The sequence below is a fragment of the Aspergillus pseudonomiae genome (assembly GCF_009193645.1).
Source record: "Aspergillus pseudonomiae strain CBS 119388 unplaced genomic scaffold BDV37scaffold_5, whole genome shotgun sequence".
Taxonomy (NCBI): domain Eukaryota; kingdom Fungi; phylum Ascomycota; class Eurotiomycetes; order Eurotiales; family Aspergillaceae; genus Aspergillus; species Aspergillus pseudonomiae.
This window is the reverse complement of record NW_022475997.1, coordinates 570450-594260: the sequence shown is the minus strand read 5'-3', so window position 1 is coordinate 594260 and position 23811 is coordinate 570450. Positions and strand designations below refer to the sequence as shown.

Here is a 23811-nt window from a genome sequence, read left to right as displayed (position 1 = left end):
ATGGTACCTATGGGTTAGACCGATGGTACTCAGAGAAGGACAAATGGTGAAAGTAAGTGGACGAGTGGAGGGAGGGCAGGGCAGGGAAGTCAGTAAATAAAAAGAAACATGAACAAGGAACAAATGAACGGAGGGAGGGGTACGCAATACATATTATACGAATGAATGTAGAATAAAAAAGAAAGAATTCCGATGCGGGGAATCGAACCCCGAGCTGCTGTGTGAGAGACAGCGATGTTAGCCATTACACCACATCGGAGTGGTTATGACATTGGTAAAATGTTAAATCTTTATAAGCTAGTAAATAAAAATTGTCTGAGGGCGTCTGTTTCAGATATGCCACGTAGATCCACTTGGGAGACCCTAAATTTACTTGGCTGCGACCTCACGCCACCACAACAATCTTATTGATCAGAAGAGAAAAAAAAAAACAGAGAATTGATCACCCGTTCATGAGTTTTAAATCTATTTTTTATCCATATAATATGAGCATTCCTTGTAATCTCTATATATTATCACATCGTAAGTCAGTAATGAGTAGTTCCCTGTAAAGAACAATTCAATCATGGTTAATCAATTAAATTTTCTTGTACCTGTCCAAGCATTTTCATTTGTTGTTCCGAGATTAGCACGGAATGATTAATACCAAAGTATGACGCCAGATCTTATGAGGATCAACATATCTGCATCGCTCCTGAATGGATCGGCCATTGCCTTTTCAGATTATTTCCATTAGTTTTCTTACCAAGTTGGTCATCGCTACGGAGTACCGACTCTGTATCTGATATCCAATCGATCTTCACCGTGATTCTTTAACTAACTAGTTCATAGTTTCTCATCCACCTTGATCCTGATAATATTATCGGCGATACACAACTGGAACCAAAGATTTAACAGACTTGAAAAGGGCCATTATCGATAGATTTGTCATGTATTAAGGGAGCTCGTTATCTTGAATTCCTGTAAATTTTTATTCATTTTGTTATTATTATTACTCTTTCTTTTCTTTTTCTTTTTTTTTTCCTTCTCTTTTTTTTTGGTTCAAGACTGTAACGAACTATCATCCGAACTAAAAAGGTAGTTCGATCCAATAAATCGATGGATCCATTCCACAGTTCAGCTTTGGTCTCTGGTTTGTTCCTAACTCGACCCAGATTAATCAAAGTGTTTTTTCCTTTTCCCTCTCTGTGTTCCTCCTCTGATTTTCCTTCCTTGTATTAATTACCACTGCATATATTATCTACGTCGACTGATTTTAAGTAAGTTGAGGGCTTGCCAAGTACTCATACTTTTCCGCTGATGCCAATCGCGCAGTCTCTTTGTTATCAATTACGGAGTAAAGTGCGCTGATATCCACCGACGTCAGCCGGCATTGGTAATTGCCCGTCCGTTATTACAATCCCAACCTACGAAGCGATCAGAAGAAGATACAGAGAGAGGCGAGAAAAAGAAGAAGAACCATGGCTATTCTCGACAAGGAAAGCCGTTCTCGCGGTCTCCGAATGCCATCACTTTCTGCGATTAAATCCAGAAAGAAAAACGCCGAATCACCACCACGGAGAGATTCAAGTTCCGACGAAGTCGTGATACCAACACGAATGGACTCGATCCCGGGCCGTTCTCTTCGCTCGCAAGAGAAGGACCTGCCGCCCAACCCGCTGCCTTCTCCTCCCGCATTCCCCTCTGCCCCAGCCGACTCGTTGTCAAACCAGTCGCCGTACCATCACATCAACCCTACCCCTAAATATGAAGACCGCCCGCTTCCCAGGTTTCCTCGAGTCCCCGTTCCCAAGCGGGAGGAGCCGCCGGTTCCGGCTCCGGCTCCGGCTCTTATACAACAAGTAACTCCTCCATCCAGTGAAGACCAGTACCCTATTCACCCTCAAGAACACGTTCGGCCGATCGAGGACCCGCTAGAGAGCTATATTCCCGATCCAGAGCCAGAGCCAGAAATCGACGGTACCAGTACATATATCGAACCGGTTTCAAGCGAAGAGAGTAACGGGCCATGGACGCCGCCAGATTACGACCCCGTCGCCGCACCGCTAAACCGATTACACTATGCTTGCTACCAGGAACATCGGTCGATGCCCACTGCCAACAACCTCTGGCATCCACTTCCATGTATGACCTGCCAGATATATGATCGAGAAATTCGATACCGATGTGTTTTTTGTTGCCTGCGCATTTGTGCCAGTTGTTACCAGACGCTGCAGAAATGCCCGAACCGCTCGCTGGCGCAGCTTATGAAAACGATGCCCTCCCACGAGTAGCTATTCACTCATTACTGATCGTTCTGATCTCTGTCCAGGACATGGACATAGGTTCTATAGTCTAATTTCTTATACATATTTCCGGGGTGACATTCAAAGTTCAATATTTCGCTACGCTCTCGTTGCCAGAGCTTGCCATCTGTTTATGTTATAATGCGTCAAGAAAACTTTGCGGATATTTCGTCGTTATTTATTTATTGTATATACGGTCACTGTAGGCCGTGGTTTAGGGCAATGTATAGTTATTGGGAGTTTGCCTAGACAGCATAGATTAATTTTGATCTGCCATTCTCTTTCTAGCTATCTATATATAGGCATGTAAAGGAACATCGGATGTGGTTTTCTAAGAATCGTATGGTACAAGTAAGTCATTAATCATGATCCTCCTCCGTCACACCTGGACACCCCTCCATTTCTCTGGTCTCATAGCGATATTTGCACCAGAAACAGTAATGGTGTGTCTCACGCAGATACTGCACTATCCGGGCCAGCCGCTCACTCGGCTCGAGTGCATTAAACTCGTCCAGTTCTGGGTCTTCTTCGTCAAGTTCCTGCTCAAGGATAGTTAAGATATCGGGTTTGTTGTCGAACGCCACTGTATCCTCCCGCTCCAGCGTCGGGTCATCATACCCTGGTAACCGTGGGTTGGGGAAAAATGACGATGGCAGGGACGTTTGCAATAGATGACGAGCCTGTATGGAACGTTCTTTCTCCTCCCGTTCACGGACGAGCCCGCGATATAGGATGTTGATTTGCAGGGTCGGTTTGACCCTGACCTTGGGCTGCGGGGTTCTTGATCCACTGGTCGTTTCTTCGGATTCTCCTTCTTCATACTCAGTCGGGGTGTTCCCACGCTTCTTCTGGGTGGTCTCCCCGTCCGCCTCCGCATCCAATCGTTCGGCAACCTTCTGCGCAGCGTGAAACTGAGCTTCCATACGTCGCGTCTCCCGTTCAATACGGACACGATCGCGGTAATCACCCTCTTCCTGCTTTACTTTCTTCACTGCCTCTTCGGCCTCTTCCCGGAACTTGCGTTTCTTCTCGCTATCCAGACCAATACCACCCCGGTCCTCCTTGAACACCAAATTGAGTGGCTCTGCTCGGGCGCCGGATGTGCTATCAGGTTCTTGGTTTGATACTCCCTCACCTTGGGATTTACCTAATGCTTGTCCCGGCTTGAACCCCAGTTTGGCCATCATTTGAAATCCCTTGTTGGAGGGGTTAAGCGTACTGGTGGCTAAGGCGGCATCGCGACGTTCGGCTTCCTGGGCTGCACGTTCGGCTTTGGATGGGACTTTAGCTCGAGCTTCGGCCTGAGTAAAGGAGAGAAGCACATTAGATCACTTGCGTGCCTTGCAGGCGTGAGGGAAATAGAGAACAAGGGTTGGATCGCATCAGCACATGCTACCTACCTCTCTCTGTTGTCGGCGTTTTTTCTGAGTAAACGTTTCTTTTTGTTGCGGCTCCTCAATCACCATAGCCATGTAGTCGTCCTCCTCTTCATCCCCTACATCAGGTGCGGGGTTTTGATGAGGGGCCATTCCCGGTGAAGATGCGCGCGAAACGGACACGGAAGTAGATTCCGGAAATATGGGGTGAGAGACAAACGATGCGGGATTTAGCTCGAGAATTAGAATGTGTATAAAGCCGACACGGCGATACTTCTTCACGCGGAGATTGTCCGAGTAAACCCGGTAGTCTATATGTTGGATGAATCCTCTGGGTTTCCAACTGCGGGGAAGAAAATCGAAGCAGTTTGTCAATGCGGAGGAACGTTTGTTCTCAATCTCTGATTGGTCTATCTTCTCATTCGGGCCCCACAATACGGCACAGTACTCAAGGAAGGGTAGGTACCTCTGAATCCATGATAACTACTACTACTACTACTAGCTCATTCGGCTACGTATATCTATTGTGAGTGAAACTGATACGGAGCATTGCCTCTAAACGTTGATGCTTTAGCGTCAAGCACTGTCCACTCAATCAACTCTCCACAGGTTGTTGAATAAATGGGGTCAGGCAGTTAGTTCATTTCCCCTCCCACTTCTTAGGCATTGCCGATCAAAGTCGGGACACGCGATGACACCATTGATAGCCATGGCTCGAGTCAGCTACTGAACCTTCTTCTGCAAATCTGGCCACTGAGGCCCTTGGCATCGATCAGTTCTCTCATTAGTGCGAATTTGGAGTGAATGCTAGCTCGTATGTGTTCTATGTGCCATACGATGGTGGCCACTGGCCGGTAGGCCCTCAGGCTATATAAGGGCTAGCAACGGAAATGTTATAAAAGACAGCCCAAGTCTACACGCAATTGTGTTTCCCAGACTTATCCCTTCAGATTCACGTATCAGAATGGGAGCACAGGGTAGAATTGCAAATGCTTTCGGAATGGCACGGTACATTATAGCTGCCCAAATCTTCACATTTCTCTGCTTAGCGGCTGCTCGAGAAGTGGTGGTAGATCTTGAGTATGCTCAATACAGGGGTAAAGCGCTTTCGAACGGTCTAGTACAATGGCTGGGAATTCGATATGCTGCCCCTCCTACAGGGGCGTTACGCTTCTCTGCCCCACAGAATCCAAGCACGGTAGCTGGGATCCAGAATGCATTTGAGGTAGAGTTACTTATCCGGGGCTACATACTGCGCGAAAGCTGATGCTTTCTGTCAAGCACGGCCCTACGTGTATTCCCACTAGCGAGTATCCGATTCCCAAAGACACATCTGAAGACTGCCTTTTTCTAGATGTGTATTCTCCTTATAGAGCTGGGGATCATTCCAAGTTACTGCCGGTATTTGTTTGGATCCAGGGCGGGGGCTTCAATCAGAATTCAAATCCGAATTATAACGGTACCGGCTTGATACAGGCGTCTGGCATGGGAATCGTCGTGGTTACCTTCAATTATCGTGTTGGCCCGTACGGGTTCCTCTCGGGGAGGGAGATTCTACAAGATGGAAGTGTAAATAACGGCCTAAAGGACCAGATTAAAGTCTTGGAGTGGGTTCAGAAACATATACACAAGGTTAGGGTTTAGACACTGGCCGCGGCATGATAATGCTAACGAATTGCCCAAGTTTGGTGGCAACCCCAAACATGTGGTTTTAGGTGGTGCTAGCGCAGGACCCGCCTCCATCACCCTTCTTCTATCAGCCTATGGTGGAAGGGATGATGGTCTCTTTCACGCTGCTGCTGCGGAGTCGCAAAGCTTTGCTACCATGCTTAGTCTAAACCAAAGTCAGTTTGCATACAACAACATAGTCATCCGCACTGGCTGTGCAAGTGACGCCGACACCCTTGCATGCTTGCGTGGTCTGGACGTGGAGGTCCTCCAGCGTGAAAATTTCAACACACCCTTGCCTAATGCACAAGAGGCACCCCTATATCTATACGGACCAGTGGTTGACGGTGATCTTGTTTCCGATTATACGTACCGTCTGTTCCACGAGGGTCATTTTATCAGGGTTCCTGTCATTTTCGGCGACGACACAAATGAAGGCACCATATTCGTCCCTAAGAATGTTTCCAAGGTTGGGGAAGCAGATATGTTCATCCAGAATCAATTCCCAACTATTAAATTGAAGCAAATTGCTGCAATTAACGCCTTGTATCTCCATGAGAACCAGACGCGCCAATTCCCGGATGCCAAGCCCTATTGGAGACCTGCAAGTAATGCATATGGTGAGATGCGGTATATCTGCCCTGGGATTGACCTGTCCTCTATCTACGCCAAGGCCGGTATCAACAGTTGGAACTACCACTACGCCGTGCAAGACCCAGACTTGGAAGAATCTGGCCTCGGTGTAGATCATACGGTGGAAATCAACGCTATTTGGGGCCCAAATTATGTGACAGGAGAACCACCCTCATCTTACTTCACTACCAATGCGCCGATCGTACCCGTTATGCAAGGTTACTGGACAAGCTTCATCAAGACATTGGATCCAAATTCTCATCGTTACCCTGGGAGTCCACAATGGAATACTTGGGGCAATGAAGGGTATCGTCGCATCTTCATCAGGACAAACGAAACCAAGATGGAGGAAGTACCCATAGATCAGAGGGAACGTTGCGAATATTTGATCAGCATCGGACCGGAGCTTCAGCAGTGATGCTAACCGTACCTATCTTAACAGCTACTCAACCTGCATAACGCTTAGAGCCCACATGGACAATTGGGAGATATAATTGATCTGAAAGAGTTCTTTTGATCGGCAGCCTTAACAAATAAAATGATAAAGAATATATACACATGTTCGGCATGCAAAGTCTAAGCATCAAGATAATGATAATACCTGAAACCCAACCAAAACCAGCAGGAATGTCGTGAGTAGCGACATGATTACCGCTTGCCCTGGCGCAATCTCCTCTCCCTCTCGTAAGCATTGGCCTCTCTGCCCTCCTGGTTCTGCACCTCGGCCACAAGTCGTTTGTATTTCTTCTCGTACTCGGCATCGCGCTCCTTCTTTTCGCGCAGCTTCTCGCGCGCAATGAAGTTGGCATCCTTGCGTAGTTCCCGCATGGCGCCCTTGCGCTCGCGCTTGTACTCGGCCTTGAGCCGGTTGGCTTCCGCACGCTCGCGGTTGGGGTCGTAGTGCTTGTCTGGGTTGAAGGTATCCTCGAACTTGGGGATGGCGGTTTTAATAGCCAGCGGGCGGTGATCGTGGAGTAGAAGCGGGCGACGAGTAAGGCGGGCTTTCGAGGTGTGGCCGTCGAGTTTATCGAGGGTCGACTGCAGGGTGTCTTGAACAGCGGAGGGAATCTTACCCTTGCAGGATCGGCTCAGGAAGCTAAAGACTTTCTGAGCTTGATCGAAGATCTCAAGGAAAGCAGATATGTCGGACCACATATCGGAGGCGGTGCTAAGGAGAGATATGAATGTGTTAATGAGGGAAATCTTGAGCTCCTCTTGGGCTTTCGGGCTTTCCGGGCCAGTAACGTCCCAGAATTGGAGTTTCCTCGATTTCAGCGATTTGGAGATCTTCAGTCGTAGAGATTCCTCCGGTCTCCGAGACGGGAAGAGACCAAGGCTGCTCTTTGGCTCCTCCGGGGCAAGGTTACACAGAGCGTTGAGGACGTAGTTGATCAATTCGGGCATGTAGCGCTTGGAAACCGATTGGTATTGGAGAGCCAGGCTTGCGGCATAGGCACCCGTTGCAAAATCTGCGAGAGTGTTCACGGCACCCTGTCCCAGGTATCGCGAAAGGCACAGGTGCGCCGGCGTTGCGACGGCGTGGAAGTGATCAGATGTTGGGAAGGTAGTGGCAATTCCGGTTAGAATGACCAGGTCACTGGGCCGGAGATTAAGTGGACGGTCTGCTGCGATTTCACGTAGACGAGCCCTGAACTCCTGAGAGACGCTCTCGGGGTGGCTCTTTGCTAGAGAGTGGACGTGACGGAGGATGTTCTCAAGAATGGCAAAAGGAGGATGCTCGGGCTGTTCGGCCATGTAGGCGACGTGTTGAATAAGGATGCGGGAGAACTGGCCAAGCTTCTTCTTATTGTCCGGGTGCAGACGATGATGGTGTAGAGCTCGAATTCTTTGAACAACCACCGGAAGGTCCTCCATGGGCACATCATTAATGATCTCGAGGAACTCTTCATGATTCTTCGGGCAAGGGTATGTATAAGCCAACCCTTCATTAGCTTCTGGTGCATCACCTGTAGCAGGGACTTCTCCGGCGTTATCGCTAGGGAGAGTAAAGCCGTTGATCAGCTCGTCTTCTTCGTCCTCTTCCACTTCCTCTTCTGACTCTTCTCCAGATAATACCTCCTCATCACTGTCGCCGATTGATAAGCTAACATCGGATCTCGTCTCAACTAGATCATCATCGATTATAAAATCATCCTCGTCTTCGACGCCGAGCTCAGGAAGAGTACTGGTCTGACCCGAAGATTGTTGCAAACCAAAAGCCTTCGCGTCATCTGGGATGGATTCGTCTTCGGACATGTCACTTCCTTCCTCTTCCTTTTCGTCTTCCTCCTCCTCTTCTGACTCACTTACGTCCTCGCCACGCATTCTCCGAACACGCTCTTCTTCTAGAGCCTTCAGCCGCTCTGCTTCTTCCGCGGCCTTCTCCTCCTCTGTCTTTGTGCGGTCCGTTGGCTTGGATCGCTTATCAAACGTTAATTGCTTGAGGCGCTGGTCGTATTCCTTTTCAGTATCTCCTTTGGCTATGCCCTCCATAAGAGCAGCGCGATCTGGGTTCATAGATGCCAGATCACTCTTCGGAGGTTCTGGCTTTGGCGGTGGCTTCACTCCTCTTAGCATTTCGAAAAGATCAGGAAGTCCTTTGTCGAGTTCTTCACGGAGATCGTCATCGTCCTCCTTAGCTTTTTGTCGCTCATACTTGTGAAATTTTGACTTGGCAATGACCTCCTTCATAACTTCGTGTTTTGATTTCTTTCGTTCGGGATGTTCCTCCCCGTCTTCTAAATCCTCTGGGCCATCCATCTCGCCATCATCGAAGAGAACTCGTTTCCTTTTTCGGGCTGCTTCGGAATCTGAGGCATCATCTTCCAGCCCGCCCAAGTCACCTTCTTGGAAATCGTCTTGGTCGACATCGTTCAAAGACTGGCCTTTGTGTGTGAGTTGGAATTCTTCTTCCTCGTCATCCCCCTCCAGATTGAACATTGATTCCTTCCGCATCTTGCGCTGACTTGCTCTAGCATAACGTTCGGCGGCTCTCTCTTCAGGCGTCATAGTCGGGTCATCTTCACCGAATCGACGATCTAATATACCACCGACCTTGTTCCTCTTCTCCATCTCTCGTAATAGCGTTTGGCGTCTCTGTACATTGTAGATCCGTGAGTAAATACAGTGAAACATAGAGCTGCGATAAAACTCACTTTTTCTTCTCCCAGTGACTTGGTGACACCAGGTCGCGCACGCGAAGCAGCTGTACCTGAATTCCCATCTCGAGTTGTCACATCAAATTTTGTCCGTGTACCCCCCGCTTTGATTTCGAATGGATTGAACCGGTCTCGAATTGACTGCAAAGCGGCATTGCGCTGGACTCGATTTTGCGCCGCAGCACCACTCTTCACATTCTGGCGCTTTTGCTTTTTCGACTGCTGTGGCCCCAGCACTCCACTATCGCGGAGAGAGGCCTTGAGCTGCTTCAACTGCGACGGCGGCATATCTGCGTGCTGGAGTGGTCGCAAAAGCGTTCTGTTTCTCCTCCGAAATTTTTGGCGGCGGCAGTATGTCCGAAAAAAAGTTATATTCACCGCCTTTACTTGCTGAATTCTGCCGGTTTGTCTTTAGATCATCATTACTCTCCGCTTTCTACAATACCATGAGTATAGATCGTCCTCGTTTTCAAACCGAACCATGCCCTCTCATATGAATGATAGGTTCTTATGGCTATGCCTAGGTGAGCTTTTTGCGATTCAGTCATGGCAATTGAATGAGCTGCTGACCCTATAGGTGTTTCTCTTTTCTTCGCTGTTCGCGGCATAGTCACGGACCTCCGCCGAGTGCGAGACCTGACGGAGATTAAGCATGTCGAGAAGGAAGATAAGATGATCAGTGAAGGCACGGAAGACGGTTGGTTACATTTTTTCCGAAGTAGATTATTCAGTGGCTAATTGACTAACAGCCCTCAAACTGGACACATTACTAAAGCTCTCTGAGAGCACAAGCTACGACCTCCGGGCAGCGTATGACAGCTCCTGTGTACACGGCCATAATAGGCACTGACATTCTTCATAGTGCTTTGCGTATTATCGCTGAAAGATCTACAAAAGGAGAAACTCGAGATTTGCTTTTGAGGGACCTTGTAAGCACAGACGAGGAGAGACGAAGCAAAGCCCTCAGTGCGATGTACTTCCTAGTATCGAACCGCTCATGTACGGACCTTACATATTCGGCTTAGTGATATCTCAAGTTGATACTGATTGCTACGATTTAGTTTCCCGGACCTCCATCTGTGCCAGACTGAAAGACCCGCCCACATACAACGCTCTTGTCGACTGTCTCTGCAATTTCCTAAACGAACATACCAAGGAGACCTCCACCACAGTATCGCCTATTTTACCCAAAACTAGACCTCTCGGGGAGAAAAAGGCGCTTGGTACACTAAACCTAATTCTTCCAGAGAATGTGCCCGCAGCTCTGGAGGCTGGCGTGATCAGTCGTTGGCTCTCAAAATACCCGTTTCCCTGCGCGCTTTCGGAGCCATCGCGCCGGCAAGACGTAGTGATACTCATGAAGACTTGGTGGGCCGATGATACTCTTATGAGTTCAATATTTAGCACACTCTCGTCCCATCCGGAGGGAACGAAGCAACTACGCAAATATGGTCTAATGGGTAGCATGATCGAGGAAAACGACCAGGATGACGATGACAGTGATATATGGATGGTAGATGGTGATGATACTGCCGGCTCAAGTCGAGTCCCTGGGAGACGCTTGCGGGAACGGAGTGCTGAGGAGCAGGCTGTGAGGAGACGAAGGAGAGAGGCTATGGTGTTGAGTGATGGAGGACGACCACTTGGTCATGAAGATATCATTCAACTGCCTATCTCCGAATGATTGACGACGGGTTTCCTTTTGTATTTCCTCCATTGTGAGAGGAATGGAATTCATCTACTTGACGGCTGCACTATGTGATTGTTGTAGCTATTTGTTCATTTTGCTTTTATGATACCCTTTTGTCCCGATATTACATAGCCTGTTTCGTTAATGTTTTTAACTGTACAATTAGGATAATAATATTCATAGTCCAATCCATGCTGATTTGGCAGCGTGATCCACCTTCTTCCGACTGCTTTTAAGCATACCAAGCGCCTTGAGCTCTGATACCGCCCGATAAAACAATGTCATAGTCATCCGTTCGTCGCAAGCGTTTCCTTGTTCACTCTCGAACACCGCATAAAAAGCCTGCCAAAGGTCGTAAACGTTCACCAGTGCCCCGGACTCGAGATATAGCTGATATAAGATAGCCGTGGCTGGCTGTCGCGCGGAAATCTTAGCCTCCACCCTATCCGACATTGACATCAGGTAGTCGAAAGGATTGGCTAAGGCACGTTCGATCGCGAAACGTGGCCTAGGAGAGAAGATTTCCTTCAAAGGATTTTTCATATCAAGAAGAAAAGCTTCATGCAAGAACAGGTCTTGTGGTCTCACCAATGTTTCCACAAAGTACCTTTCTGACAGAGCATGAACGCGATCGATTACCTTGGTATACTCAATATTCTGCTGGGGTAATTTGGCTTTGCTCTTACTGAGCTTCACCCGCTGTTGGACCACAGTTGTCGCCACGATGGAATTATGGCTATCATACTCACTCCGGAGCGGCTCCGTGCCCTGGTATGTCTGCACAAGAGCTTCGAAGTCTTTCTTTATTTCTTGGAACTCCAGACAGTCAGTCAGGTTTTGAGGCAAAAACGTAAGGAATTCCTTTAGCTTGGAAGAATCCAACGTTTTCAGGCCCCTAAGAAGGTCATCCATACAAGTAGAATCTTGCAATTCTCCAGATAGTGCACGAATTGACAAATCTGGCATCGTGAAATTTTTTCTTATATCCATGCTCTTAAGGCACAGATAAATTGTCTTGACAACCTGAAATATATCTCTCATCCGTTGCTGTCCGATCTCCATGTACTTTAAGCTTTGCTGAAACAGAAACTCGTCGTTCTCCAACAAGTTGCGCACTTGTTCAGTAGAGGCATCATCAAGCAGATGTTCGCAAAATCTGGTGGGGTTAGTCAAGAAAAGGCTAAGTGGAGGTACTATATCACCTTCGGAATGATGGAAGATTTCTAATTGCTTCGCAAAGCTTCTCGTCTTGCATATTCACGGAAACCCCGTTTGATAGGAGTATTGCCAATGGATTTGCAAAGAAATGTGTCATGTACGCATACTACCCCCATTAGAATTGATCGGTTTAGTAGGTGTAATATGGTGAATACCTTGACTGTCCGAGTGAAGGCCTCCGGTGTTTGGAAATAGTCATTCGATTTCTCAAACAAAACTCCTGTAATATTGCGCCCTAGCCAGAATCGTCCGTTTTGGTCTGCTTGTAACCGCTCATACATGCGATCAACACAGTTACTTGCTCCGTGAATCTCAAAGTATCTACCTCTAAGAAGGGCTACGCTTGACCGAGGAAGCCTTCCTTCGAAGAGTTCAACGGATGTTGAGATACCAAACAATAGGGTAAATGGTATCCGATCAAGCCAGGAACTAGAACAATTAACTTGATGGACTAGTAAGGATCGTGGGCCTTACCTTAAGAGGGACAGGAGATCAGTTAGAATGTTCGGATCAAAAGCTTCGCTGTCACGGAATGCTACGACCAACTTCTTGATCCCTTTCCTTTTCACATAGTCTCCAAGTAAATCGAGATCATACCCAAGAAGTCTAGGCCCCTACGGCATTCTTAGCATCTCGCCCATATGGGGTTTGGACGGGGCAAACGCACCTCTCGATCCGTCAAGAAATTTTGATATCCATCGTTACCTTCAGTGTTTGTGACGGCAGCTCGGATAATATTCTTCAACGTTGCCTTAAGGTTGGGCGCATCGCCAGATTCCAGTATGACCACTCCGCCTTCTTCTGACGCAGTTAATTGATTATTGAGCTTAGCTAACAGTCTGCCCAGCGATGAAACATTGGATCCAACTGTTATTAATGCTGTGGGGATGCATCCATCATATCTATCGTTGGTTAGGAATTTCGAAGCGCCTTCGTGTCCAAACAACGAACTACCTACGTCTGATGCGAAGTCGACCTAACAAAGGATAAAACGTTCTCGAGAACTTCGGAATCCACGTCATCTAGAATCTCCTACCTGCCGTTAGCAAGACACACCATACCCAGCCAATCGGCAAGCATCTATTGTTTGCGAACCTGGATCTTGGTTTCTTGAGTTGACCACAATAGCCGGTAGGCATTGTACCTCAATTCGACCGATGACTCGTTTTCCTCGCCGTCCAGTAAGGGAACAAAAGGGTGCGGTTCACTTTTCTGTTCCTTATCCTCGGGTTGCACCTTTCGTCGCTTCGAAGGTCGCTCTCCGTGAGCTTTCGCGGAAGTTGCAGATCGATAGATGTACACACCCTAGAAAGCATTAGTGAATTTGTAATGGATTTTAGCCATCAGCGCAGGACAATACCTGAGTGTTTGAGCCATCCTTGGCTACACCCTGCGTTTCCGTATCCAAGTCCATAGTAGGTAAGCTTCGAGACAGTCTGCCCTCTGTCGTCTGGGGAGGAGTGAATGTAGAGCGATTTACTGAAACCGCGGCGGAGCTCGCGTTGACGCTAAACCAAACCGGGTGGTATTGATTTTCCGCCGCGGAGCTCCATGCGATAACTCTCCGCAAAACTTCTACTTTATTACTGTCACAGCAACTCTTGCTCACTAGTGCTCTTTTGTCAGATGATCTAACCGCCTACACTTCATGCTGCGCCAAGCTGTTCGAGGAGCTCGGTGGTATCAGCATGCGGCGCTCAGAACACCGTCGGCTCCGTCTCTTCCTTTACGGCGAACATTCTCCGTCGTAGCGCCACGCTCCCTCCAGTATGGCGGCCCCAATGACAAGGTTCGGTTTTACGAACAAGATACTCGCGGGAGCAAAAAGAGAAGGCAGGTCAATCCAGAAGCCGAAGACAGCGCCGATCGGGAGGAAGTGGAGGGCGAACTGGCTAGACTTGAGAAGGAACTGCAGGATTTGAAAGAAGGCCCTTACGGCCCTAATAGTCAGTTCATCAAGGAGCTACCCGAGAAGGAGAGAGCCATTGCACTAGAAGCTCTGAGAAAATATGAGACGGAGCATGGCAAGGATGAGCCCGATATTGGCCTTGAGCAGGTTTTTGATAATGAGCTGGATGAGATGTTGAAAGAGGAATTCGAGGGCCTGGCCAAAGAAGAGGAAAACTGGAATTCGACAGGAAAAGACAACTCGCTAAAAAAGCCTGTACGGCGCCCCTACGAGGTTGCAGTAACGACTTCGGAACAACATTCCTATATTGAGAAATTCAACCAATGCCTGACCCGGATCGCAAGCGATGGATCAAACGAACGACTCGGGCCGGAGCTATGGAAATGGTACCGTCGTTGCAAACAGATGATTCCCGAATTCCTAGAGTCAATACCCGAGGAAGCTCTGACGTTGTTATGGCATGCTCAAGCTGGTGACCACACAAGATCTTCCCGCGCAAGCCATATCCAAATACTCGCTGAGGACGCAATGTCAGTTGGAAAATCGCTCTCGACGCCACATCTGCTCTCCTACATTGAGTCGCTCCGAGAGACTGGCAAAACAAAGGAAGCGCTAGATCAGTGGGAGGCACATCAAACGGGGCTCTCGCAAAACAAGCAAGACCTTGAAGCATATTGGAAATTGGGTGTACGGCTCTTTGCTGCTGAAGATGACCCTCAGCGAGCACAGGACATCGCTCTCGCATTTTTGGCAAATGACAAGTCACGCGAACCTCGCATCCTCCTTCCAATTATTACTGCTTGGGGGCGGCAGCCTGGCAAAGAAGCTGAGGTCAAGGCGTGGGCTTTATACCTACAACTGAAAAGTCTTCTTGAGAACACATTAACTATGGGTGATTATGATAATATCAGCATTGGTCTTTTAAAAGCCGGTAGACCGAGTCTGGCTATCGCAGTGTTCAAAGATATGATGGTGACAGGGCAGGACCCAGCAAATGATTCGACCTCCCTCTACACAGCAGCTGTCGGCCTTGTTGGTCATCTCCAGGCGTCGAGTATTTCGGAGCAGGATGTGAACAGGGTGTCGCTTTCCACGCTAACAGTCCTACCTCGGAGGTTCCAGAACCGATTCTTCTATGCCAGCTGGATGAAGAAGCTCATTGGAATGGGTGAAGTTGACTCTGCTGCACTGGTGATTGAGTTGATGTATGAACGGGGAGTGAAGCCGGATTCAAAACATCTCAATGGGCTGATTGCCGCTTGGCTTCGTGATGGCAATCCTGACGCGCGAGAGAAAGCTGAACGACTGGGGTGGTCTATGGTTCAACAGCGGATTGACAGTGTTTGGGCGCGCACCAATTCGGCTGGAAGCTCTCCTAAATTGACCGTAAGCCCCGATCCAGATAGTCCTCGCATACCCAAGTGGATGCGGCGAGAGATTCCATCCGCGAATATCGAGACATTTTCCATTCTACTCCTCCATTATACCCGAAGAAGCGACGATGGCATGGTCAAATATCTAGTCAAATGCCTCGGCGATGCTCAAATTAAGCCAAACTCCTACTTCATGAACCACATCCTATATGCCGAGCTCCGGAAACAGGATATCGGATCTTTGTGGGACAAGTTCCGAACCATGTCTACGTCGATCCAACCGGATCTGGAAACCTTTGCTTGCCTATGGGACTGCGGTAAACTTCAGTATGACCGCGGTCGCACGGCATTTATTGCAGACTTTCCGTCTGCTCGCGGCCTTTATGCGGAGATGATGCAGTGGTACTCTCGCCTTCCTACACGGGCCCAAGCCGCCACGCAAGGAGAGTTCTCAAAAGAACTCTATAACCAAATTATTCGTTGTTTTTGTCTCTCTAAAGACCTCCCTGGCACACTGATTGCCCTTTGCTCGTTGAGATCAACATTCGGGTTCTCTCCCGACGACGCGACCGCTCGTCTCATAGTCCTACAAGTTGCACGGATGGCCGGTGTCCCGCCCGACACACCCAAGCGCCGTCTCCGTCGCCTTTCAACGACTCCTAGAAGCAAGGAGAACATCTCCCATGTCAACAGGCTAGTGGAGATCTTGAGCGAGCGCAAGGTGTCTGCTCTCCAGGCGCGGGGGCTTACTCTCGAGACTCTCGAGCCGCAGGAGCGGGAGCAGTATCAGCTTGATATAATGACTGACCTTTTACGTATTATCATGGGCCGGGCTGCCACTGAATTGAGCAGAGTTGAAGATCAGATTGCGTCCGTCGCAGAAGAGATGAATGTTGTGGGGATCGACCTTAAATCGTCGCTGGAGGATAATGACCTTTTACTGTAGGTCCACACCAGTCATCATTTTAGTAATCAGGAAAAGTACATCATGGTGTTTAGCGGCATTGCTTTGGGAAAGAAGAGTGGCATGCAACATACGGATCGGCGTTCAGGTGGTGCTATGTATATACTCCTGGCTCTTGTGTACTATAATAGATTTTTCCTCTCTTGAGCTATCTTGGAACGCTGGGGCTGTCCTATGTTTCTGAAACCCAGTGGCTAATAAAAAGTTGCCCCTCCGATTGGATTATCTGCTAAACCACTTGTGCTATATAACTAGAACCAGGCCTATCCACGCAAGGTGTAAGCCTATTAACCCTCTCCACACCAGGCACCACCTACCGCAACAGAAACTTAAAAGACCACAGACCACCCAGTAGTCCAAGATACAACGGCACAGACGTTACAACCAAGGAAGCGGCCTCGTTGCGGACATTGTATCTCGAAAAGTGACATGTGCTTGACCCAACATAATGACTCGGATGAGTGCCTCTGATACACTGGGTCATATTGCCACCCACCCATCTTTCAATAATCCTATTAGACACTTTCAAGTCGGGCGTAGGAGGGAAGTAACGCTCAGGAACTTCACACCAGTATTGGTGCTCGTTGTATCTATGGATGATATTTGGCGTGCAGCAGGTTCGGAGTGCGTCCAAGTCTTCTGGTTCGTTCGGTTGATCGCGAATGTAAAACGAACATACATCTTTCGAGTCCAGTTCGGGTCCATATAAGCTTTCCAGAGTTTCTATAGGCAGCTCTGTTGTTGCCGTCGTTGCCGTCGCTTTTTCTGTTGCAGACATGGTGTGGATCTTCGACCGGGAAAGATCTGATTTTCTTGATCTCGTATAGAGGATGATGAGAAGATCAGGTGAAACTTATAAAATACTAAGAGTATGCAGATCTCACGATCAGGGGATGGCTTAAGTTTCTTTTCTCCGCAGACCATGCTGGATCATCGCGTTTCCTACCTTATATGCCTGCGGGTTGAACAATTATCCTGCAGCTCCATCCTTCTGTTTCTCCGCCGAAATGAAACAAAACAGGAGAAATGCAGACAGTCTTTGTCTAAAGCCAACGCGGTTACTCGTCCAATCAGAGATAAATGCATCGAGCACAAGGGCCTCTTTCTTGTTTCTCTCCATTCGGGGAGAAGTCGACAATCCAGCATTGGTGGAGCCGACGCTGCACGGCCGCCATTGAGTTGCATAGCATAGCAAGGCTAAGGCCAAGGCACACAAAGATACAATAGTACTTTGAAATCCAATTGGCCAATTTTAAACATAGTGTATCATAGACTTTTGCCGGGCGTAGTCTTTGTCTGGGTGGTCTGGGTCAAGTCGTACCTGACTACATGCCGCAGGGCAGGGCACTAATCGTCTGACTCTCATGAAGGAAGTTACTGGCCCTCGTCGGCATTTGTGGGATTTCATTCTTTCTTCTACCTGGATACACAAAAGCAATTCTGTTGCAAGCCGAAGCCGTCACTATAATCTACACAGAAGATGTTGATCTTGACTACTCCGCATGGAGATATTGCTCTCCAAGCTTATCCGTATGGGTCTGACCGCAAGCCTGCAATTTCAATCTTTTTGACAGCCCGCGTTCTCTCTCGTCTCTCCCGCTCGTGTACTTTACTAGTACAACTCTCGTTGAGCTCCTAAGGTAGCTAAGGAGGGGCAGACTGACATTATACTTGGATAAGGTTTAAGGGGTAACAGCACAGAATGGGGTTAACGCGCTATATATAGAGAGTGCAATCAGGAGCTGTTGTACGTTGAACCGTGCCCTATGCAAGTTATCCAGGCCTGCCGTGCTTATTACATACTGCAAGTCAAAATGTGTGAAATAGTCCTGAAGATCTCCTTCCTCCTTTGCCTAAGCCTGTCTCTAGCACATATAATCCACGTGGACAACACATCAGGCACAAACAACACATTGGAAGAGAGACAGCTCATGGGTCACCATTTTATGTGTTGTATGGGAGACTGCAGTTACGAGCTTGTCGGAGATGGAAACCCACATACGGATTATCTCCACCGGCAAATGACCAGTACAGGAGATTGTCGAGATGGCCCAGGTGCGAAGGGCTGTGGGGTAGGATTCACTGCGAGTTATACATTTGGGTACACAGTCTCAGCCGGAGCGAACGTTGGGTGGTTCGCTCCTGGTTTCTCAAGTGTCCGCTTTCATCTGTCGTGGAGCTATACCCTCCAGCTCACTACAGGGTACAGGCAGTCGAATGAGCACCGCCAGTAGTATTATTATGTAAAATCTACTTTCGATAAATTATAAAACCATGATGGTTATCAGATCGTCGATCAGATTCATAACTGGCCCCACATATTCTCGGCTGGCAAGTATATCTAAGGTGTGTCGATCATCCCATTTATCTAAAAAGGTAAGATTGGATGATAATCTCGCAGATCTGGCCTAGGAGAACTTTATGCCTGAATCCCCAGTCCATTGAGGGTAATTACACGCGTGATTGGTGGTAAGATTACCCCAAAAAATATCATTGATCAAATACCAACTGGTATATATGTATTTACTTGAGCATGTCTACTTCCAAGACAGGGCCTCGACCACTTTTCAACGACATCGTCAAGTAATATAGATCCCACCAACGAAGCCTTTTATCGTATGGAGCTTCATTTCTAGATCCACTGGGCATAGAGAGATTATGATAAACAGCTACTACTGGGTTGGAGTGGGTTTTCGGCAGATTACTCTGATCGTCACCGGCTTAAGCTTTCCTCCGGTGCCCAGAAAAGCTAATTCCAGTCAAGCTTCGGACCAAGATGTTTCATCTTAGGGATCCCCACGTACGGAAAATCTTGCATTCATCTACTCAATGGGGTGGGATACGTTCGCGGGCCCAGAAAGCGTGACAAATTGCTATCCGGACTACCTCCGTCCTAACGCCCTAGCCGCACGAACAAATCTTGAGACTTTGAATGCACAGTCTTGGCTCCTGGGACTTGAAGCCCAAGTATTTCGTCAGCGACATCATAACAGTTGCTAATTCTGATAAGCCAGTCTGGGATGACTCGATATACCGAGCTGGTTGTACTCCTACGGCTCTCCCTATTGTCGTGATGTGACCCCTCAGAAGCCAGAACATTCGGCTCATCTACATATTAACGCAGGGTGATCAATGCTGCTCAAGGTCCTCGAACTAATAAGTTCCAGATCAGCACGTCCACAGTGCTATTCAATACCTCTCCAACGTAGATGCCATGTCATTGCTAGTAGTAACCACTTTAGTCAACAATATGAGTGCCAGAGAGTGCATGTGCACTGGTATCATTGCGCTACCGGCTACAGTTGGGGGGTACAAATGGCCAGGTTACTTGCGAGACAGCTGATCCTGTTTGTGATTTACCCAAGACAAAGGATTTCCAACCGCGTGTTTATATGGTATGTTATTGTGTATCAGTACCGAGACCTGGTTTGTTGGCCTGCATGGAGCGTGAATTGAGCTCTTGGAAAGCAAGGCATATGGTGGGACATAAGGTCATACTTTGACGCTGAAATTCAACCAAGTCTCCATAGTCTAGTGGTTAGGACGGCGGTCTCATAGCAATATGACAATTCCTATCTAAAGGAGTTGCAATCCGCAAGCACGAGTTCGATTCTCGTTGGAGGCACTTTCTTTTTTGCCTCCTGGTCCTCATATAAACCTGATACATCGTCTATTTTACAAACCGCCTGATCATTGCGTGTGATATCTTTACCCCAGGAGTGTGCATTTGTCTTTCTGAACACCGTAGTAAATCTCCGGTGAGAAGGGCAATAAATACCACTATCGATCACTCTCGTCGACTAGCATCGCACACACAACTGCGGCCATAGTCAAGATATATGCATTCGACTATCAAAAAGTTCAAGTGCGCTCACTGGTATTGCGATGGTGCCCGGCATATTGCCGAGTGTGAATAAACTAAGCCAACGGAATGTTATATAGGTGAAATTGACAGGGTAGGGACAGCTCATATATAGGCCATAAATTCAGCTTCGGTGCACATCCACGACCTGCATTCGCGGTTATCCACCCTCGATGAACGGACGGAGTGGGCCCAGGATATGCAAAAGGAAAATAGCAAAAAAAGAAAGTGCCTCCAACGAGAATCGAACTCGTGCTTGCGGATTGCAACTCCTTTAGATAGGAATCGTCATATTGCTATGAGACCGCCGTCCTAACCACTAGACTATGGAGACTTGATATATTATTCGGCCTTGACATTACGCTACATAGCCCTAAGATTTTGTACCCGAGTCGCCGGATGGCTCCAAGGACTTACTTTCTTTCACAGTACCTCTTCCCCTCCATATTAGATTGTGTGGACCACATTTGAATTGCCATATATTTTATCCCGTATTTATGTTATTAATATTATCATTCATTTGGCGCGCCCTATACGTGATACCAGCACAATGTTACCAGGTTGAGCATAGATATATATATATATATATATGCTCTACGTGGATTGCAATAGGAGCAAGCATTTGTATCTATATAGAACATCGCCAAAAGCTCCATGCACCATCGCAAAGTGGCATACACCCCCCATGTATCGAGTAACCAACCAATCGCCAGACAGACTCATATCAGTAAGAAAGGTAGCACCCCCCTTACTAGAATTAGGAAGCTCGACAAGGATCAAACGACAAGACCGACATGGCCAAGGGTTAAGGTTAAACGCAATGGGAACAAATAACCACCTATCCCAGGAGGTGCCCCCAGACATGCGGAGAGAACGAAACCAGAGTACTACAGGGGACAAGGTCTAGATGAGGCGGGCTGATAATAAACCCCCTCTCCAGAAACCAAAATTGTAGTAGCCCACCCTACGGTTGACAACTCAGGCTGATAACTCCCTCAGAGACGAAAACTGTAGTACCTGGGTTGGCTGAAGACCCGACATAACTTGCCCTCCAAGGTAAAAGCCTTCGAAGCTACTTAACCTCTCTAGTCGACAGGTCATAAACACCAAGATACTCAACGTTCATCAGCCTCATCAGGAAAACATTGCTATATACTAGCTATGGTCCCCAATAAGGCTTGACCCTAACGCCCTAAAGATCCCCCAAGTCAACCGGTAGATTGAGAAAGCATTCAGCATGGTCTACCGAGAAGGTCTGTTGGTATGTCAGCAATACCATCACTGGTAAGATTAGATAACTGGGTTACTAACTTGAAATCTAAGCCGAACCAAGTAAAACCTCATATATATACCATGGCCACCGAGATATATGTCAAGTCAGCATCTAGACCAGCGTTCTTATACCGAGCGACATGGCCGTTGGCGAATTGCCTATGAACCCGGTGTAACATAGACAAAATGTCTTGCTCGTCCACCAGACTGCATATACTGGATAGTTAAGTGCTAGCCGAGGCCTGGTATAGAGACATCAATTTGCCGGGCCCCTTCAAACATCCTTACTATAGACATCTTAAGATCCTGAGGACGTTGAAAACATCGTTCTCCCAGCGGCAAGCTGGCCTATCCACACTGAAACTTCACAGGATAAAGAAACACAAGGCAACGCACACCAGGATAAGCGGAAAAGGTAGTAACTTGAGCTTATGTTTTCTATATCACCAGCCCAACTGTGGCCCCCCAGAGTGTTAATACGATTGACCGAAGTCAACAACTGAAATTTAGCCCAACCGATAGTATAGTTAACACTCTACACAAGCACCGGGTACTTCTGTCTAGATCCACGCCCTCCAGACAATGTTGGACTAAAGTTCTGGAGTTCTGATACTGTTATCTTGTCCTTCAACATATACATAACGAGGTTGATGTATCGACATGGTCACACAAATCATAACGAAAAATAAGACAAAAAAAAAGTTAACACGAGAGAGAAGCAAAAATACGACCGACCTGGGACTCGAACCCAGAACCTTCAGTTTTGATCATTGACCAATGGCCTACTAGGAGACTGACGCTCTACCATTGAGCCAGCCGGCCCAGAACCTAGTTAAACGGTAACCAATATTGACACTATCAACCTGTGCTTATTTTCGAGAGAAAGTTCCTCATCTTGTTCGAGTGTGAACATACATTACAGCAGAAAACCTGGCGGGCTGTTTTCGTGACAGGGTGGAAGATTGACATTTATGTTACAATAACGGGCTGTTTCGCCCAGGGTATACTTTCTCGCCAAGAAGAGAGAAGTGTCGCGCAAAGGTAACCAGCCAAGAAACACCACTTGTCTCTCTTTTAACACCAAGTTATATTGAGCACAAAGTACAGATGCGTATGATGGAAAAAGTGTAAGAGTATCTTTTAATGCATGAATAAAATCGAAGAGAGAGAAACACGAGCGTGAAACCATTATTTCTTGCCCTTCTTCTTCTTCTTGCTTGGGGACGCTGGACTCCCAGCCTGCTCATCAGCCTCGACCAAAACAGCATCGTCATCGCTTCCAGTTACGGAGGACGGCGCACCAGATGACTCGGGGGTCTTTGTTGCAGGGGTGGAGTTGCTGGTCGTGGTAGGAGTCGTGTCGGTCGGAGCTTCGGTTTTCTGTGAAGGTGCGGTCGAAGTAGAGTCCTCGGCGTCCAATTCCTTCATGAAGCCTTCCTTGATGCTGGCTCTCCTCTTTTCCCACCATTGACGCTCCTCGTCCAGCTTAGCCTGCTGTTCAGCGATGCGCTCGCGGTAGAGGGTGTTGTTCATCATTTCATTGGCAGACTGGAAAATCGTTTGGCCCCAACCGGGTACATATGCGTTGGCCTATATTCGAACCATTTAGTGACCACATCCTCAAGATGCCCCAAAGCGAAGCACAAAGAGAGAAAAACCAACCTCAGAAACAACATCGCGAACCTCATCCTCCATCTCCTTCTCCGCCCTCTGAAACCGTTGCCACAGATCATCACCCACACTACCGCGCTGAAGCAGCACAGATAAAGCCTGCTTCTGACTACGCAGGGCCAAAACCCGCTTGATATCCTCCTCTGCACGTCTCAAAAGCGCAGCCTTAAGCACCGACTCAGGTACAGCGGGCGCCTTCTTCTCCTTAGAAGAGGTGGCAGGCGGGTCAATGTGAAGAAGGGAGAAGTAGATATCTCGTTGCAGGTGAGCAGGGAACCATGGTTCTAGAGAGTACGCCTTTTCTAAACGTTGTTGGTTAGTATACTGATGAACGTGGCTTTTTCAAAACGGTGCTGAACATACGGGCTTTGCGCTTGCGGTATAATGAGGAGAAGGTTGCTAGGGAGCCGATCAGGACGCCTAGGTAGGCGAACGGCACGGCGAGACTGAGCCAATTTACCATGGCGTTGTATAGGACAACTATGGTTGTCCTGGAATAGCTATCGAACGGAGTTTAAATGTTGGCGGGGAGTATTTAGGCTGGGGTCATAATATCGTCGCTGGGTGTCGTGTAAAGCCTTTGCAGCGCTATCTGCAAAGAGTGTTGCAATTAAAAATTGTGCGCGACAATAAGCAGCACAATGTCGGAGTTGTATGAGGGAGGGAGAGATACTCGTAGTGTTCTTGCCGCAGGAAATCTGGCGAGGCGGTGATGATCGCGCTCCTTCGGGA

General features: G+C 47.9%; 8 protein-coding genes and 4 non-coding genes across 12 annotated transcripts; 5 read left to right on the top strand and 7 right to left on the bottom strand.

Moving 5' to 3' along the window:
* Nucleotides 1-187: 187 nt before the first annotated feature.
* BDV37DRAFT_t27 lies at nucleotides 188-259 on the bottom strand. Its single transcript has one exon. It is a non-coding gene; the product is annotated as a tRNA-Glu (tRNA).
* A 740-nt stretch (nucleotides 260-999) lies between these two features.
* Nucleotides 1000-2560, top strand: BDV37DRAFT_238356 (uncharacterized protein). Its single transcript, XM_032080836.1, has 3 exons — nucleotides 1000-1259; nucleotides 1315-2168; nucleotides 2198-2560. Exons 2-3 carry the CDS (start codon nucleotides 1461-1463, stop codon nucleotides 2336-2338), a joined length of 849 nt encoding a protein of 282 aa, XP_031946122.1. The 5' UTR covers nucleotides 1000-1259; nucleotides 1315-1460; the 3' UTR covers nucleotides 2339-2560.
* Nucleotide 2561: 1 nt separating this feature from the next.
* BDV37DRAFT_238354 (putative G-patch domain protein) lies at nucleotides 2562-4486 on the bottom strand. Its single transcript, XM_032080835.1, has 3 exons — nucleotides 4369-4486; nucleotides 3688-4295; nucleotides 2562-3588 (listed from the first exon to the last, which is right to left on the bottom strand). Exons 2-3 carry the CDS (start codon nucleotides 3812-3814, stop codon nucleotides 2645-2647), a joined length of 1071 nt encoding a protein of 356 aa, XP_031946121.1. The 5' UTR covers nucleotides 3815-4295; nucleotides 4369-4486; the 3' UTR covers nucleotides 2562-2644.
* Nucleotides 4487-4661: 175 nt separating this feature from the next.
* BDV37DRAFT_268378 (putative triacylglycerol lipase) lies at nucleotides 4662-6380 on the top strand (the record flags this gene model as incomplete). The annotated part of the gene is made up of 3 exons (XM_032084175.1): nucleotides 4662-4886; nucleotides 4943-5293; nucleotides 5346-6380. The coding sequence occupies 3 exons, from the start codon at nucleotides 4662-4664 to the stop codon at nucleotides 6378-6380; spliced, it is 1611 nt and encodes a 536-aa protein (XP_031946120.1).
* BDV37DRAFT_238351 (snoRNA-binding rRNA-processing protein NOP14) lies at nucleotides 6032-9428 on the bottom strand. Its single transcript, XM_032080834.1, has 2 exons — nucleotides 9118-9428; nucleotides 6032-9058 (listed from the first exon to the last, which is right to left on the bottom strand). The coding sequence occupies exons 1-2, from the start codon at nucleotides 9406-9408 to the stop codon at nucleotides 6611-6613; spliced, it is 2739 nt and encodes a 912-aa protein (XP_031946119.1). The 5' UTR covers nucleotides 9409-9428; the 3' UTR covers nucleotides 6032-6610.
* Nucleotides 9429-9601: 173 nt separating this feature from the next.
* On the top strand, nucleotides 9602-10804 carry BDV37DRAFT_278803 (uncharacterized protein; the record flags this gene model as incomplete). The annotated part of the gene is made up of 5 exons (XM_032086163.1): nucleotides 9602-9644; nucleotides 9698-9817; nucleotides 9870-9930; nucleotides 9983-10119; nucleotides 10182-10804. 5 exons carry the CDS (start codon nucleotides 9602-9604, stop codon nucleotides 10802-10804), a joined length of 984 nt encoding a protein of 327 aa, XP_031946118.1.
* A 183-nt stretch (nucleotides 10805-10987) lies between these two features.
* BDV37DRAFT_295319 (putative origin recognition complex subunit 3) lies at nucleotides 10988-13459 on the bottom strand (the record flags this gene model as incomplete). The annotated part of the gene is made up of 8 exons (XM_032089843.1): nucleotides 13389-13459; nucleotides 13124-13333; nucleotides 12987-13060; nucleotides 12696-12930; nucleotides 12503-12642; nucleotides 12184-12457; nucleotides 12013-12134; nucleotides 10988-11966 (listed from the first exon to the last, which is right to left on the bottom strand). Exons 1-8 carry the CDS (start codon nucleotides 13440-13442, stop codon nucleotides 10988-10990), a joined length of 2088 nt encoding a protein of 695 aa, XP_031946117.1. The 5' UTR covers nucleotides 13443-13459.
* A 141-nt stretch (nucleotides 13460-13600) lies between these two features.
* Nucleotides 13601-16932, top strand: BDV37DRAFT_238347 (pentatricopeptide repeat protein). The gene has a single exon (XM_032080833.1). It carries the CDS (start codon nucleotides 13677-13679, stop codon nucleotides 16254-16256), a length of 2580 nt encoding a protein of 859 aa, XP_031946116.1. The 5' UTR covers nucleotides 13601-13676; the 3' UTR covers nucleotides 16257-16932.
* A 2862-nt stretch (nucleotides 16933-19794) lies between these two features.
* Nucleotides 19795-19899, top strand: BDV37DRAFT_t28. Its single transcript has one exon. It is a non-coding gene; the product is annotated as a tRNA-Met (tRNA).
* Nucleotides 19900-20365: 466 nt separating this feature from the next.
* On the bottom strand, nucleotides 20366-20470 carry BDV37DRAFT_t26. The gene has a single exon. It is a non-coding gene; the product is annotated as a tRNA-Met (tRNA).
* Nucleotides 20471-22135: 1665 nt separating this feature from the next.
* BDV37DRAFT_t25 lies at nucleotides 22136-22230 on the bottom strand. Its single transcript has one exon. It is a non-coding gene; the product is annotated as a tRNA-Arg (tRNA).
* Nucleotides 22231-22433: 203 nt separating this feature from the next.
* On the bottom strand, nucleotides 22434-23763 carry BDV37DRAFT_238345 (Sec63 complex subunit SEC66). The gene is made up of 3 exons (XM_032080832.1): nucleotides 23443-23763; nucleotides 23071-23381; nucleotides 22434-22998 (listed from the first exon to the last, which is right to left on the bottom strand). The coding sequence occupies exons 1-3, from the start codon at nucleotides 23540-23542 to the stop codon at nucleotides 22597-22599; spliced, it is 813 nt and encodes a 270-aa protein (XP_031946115.1). The 5' UTR covers nucleotides 23543-23763; the 3' UTR covers nucleotides 22434-22596.
* Nucleotides 23764-23811: the final 48 nt, after the last annotated feature.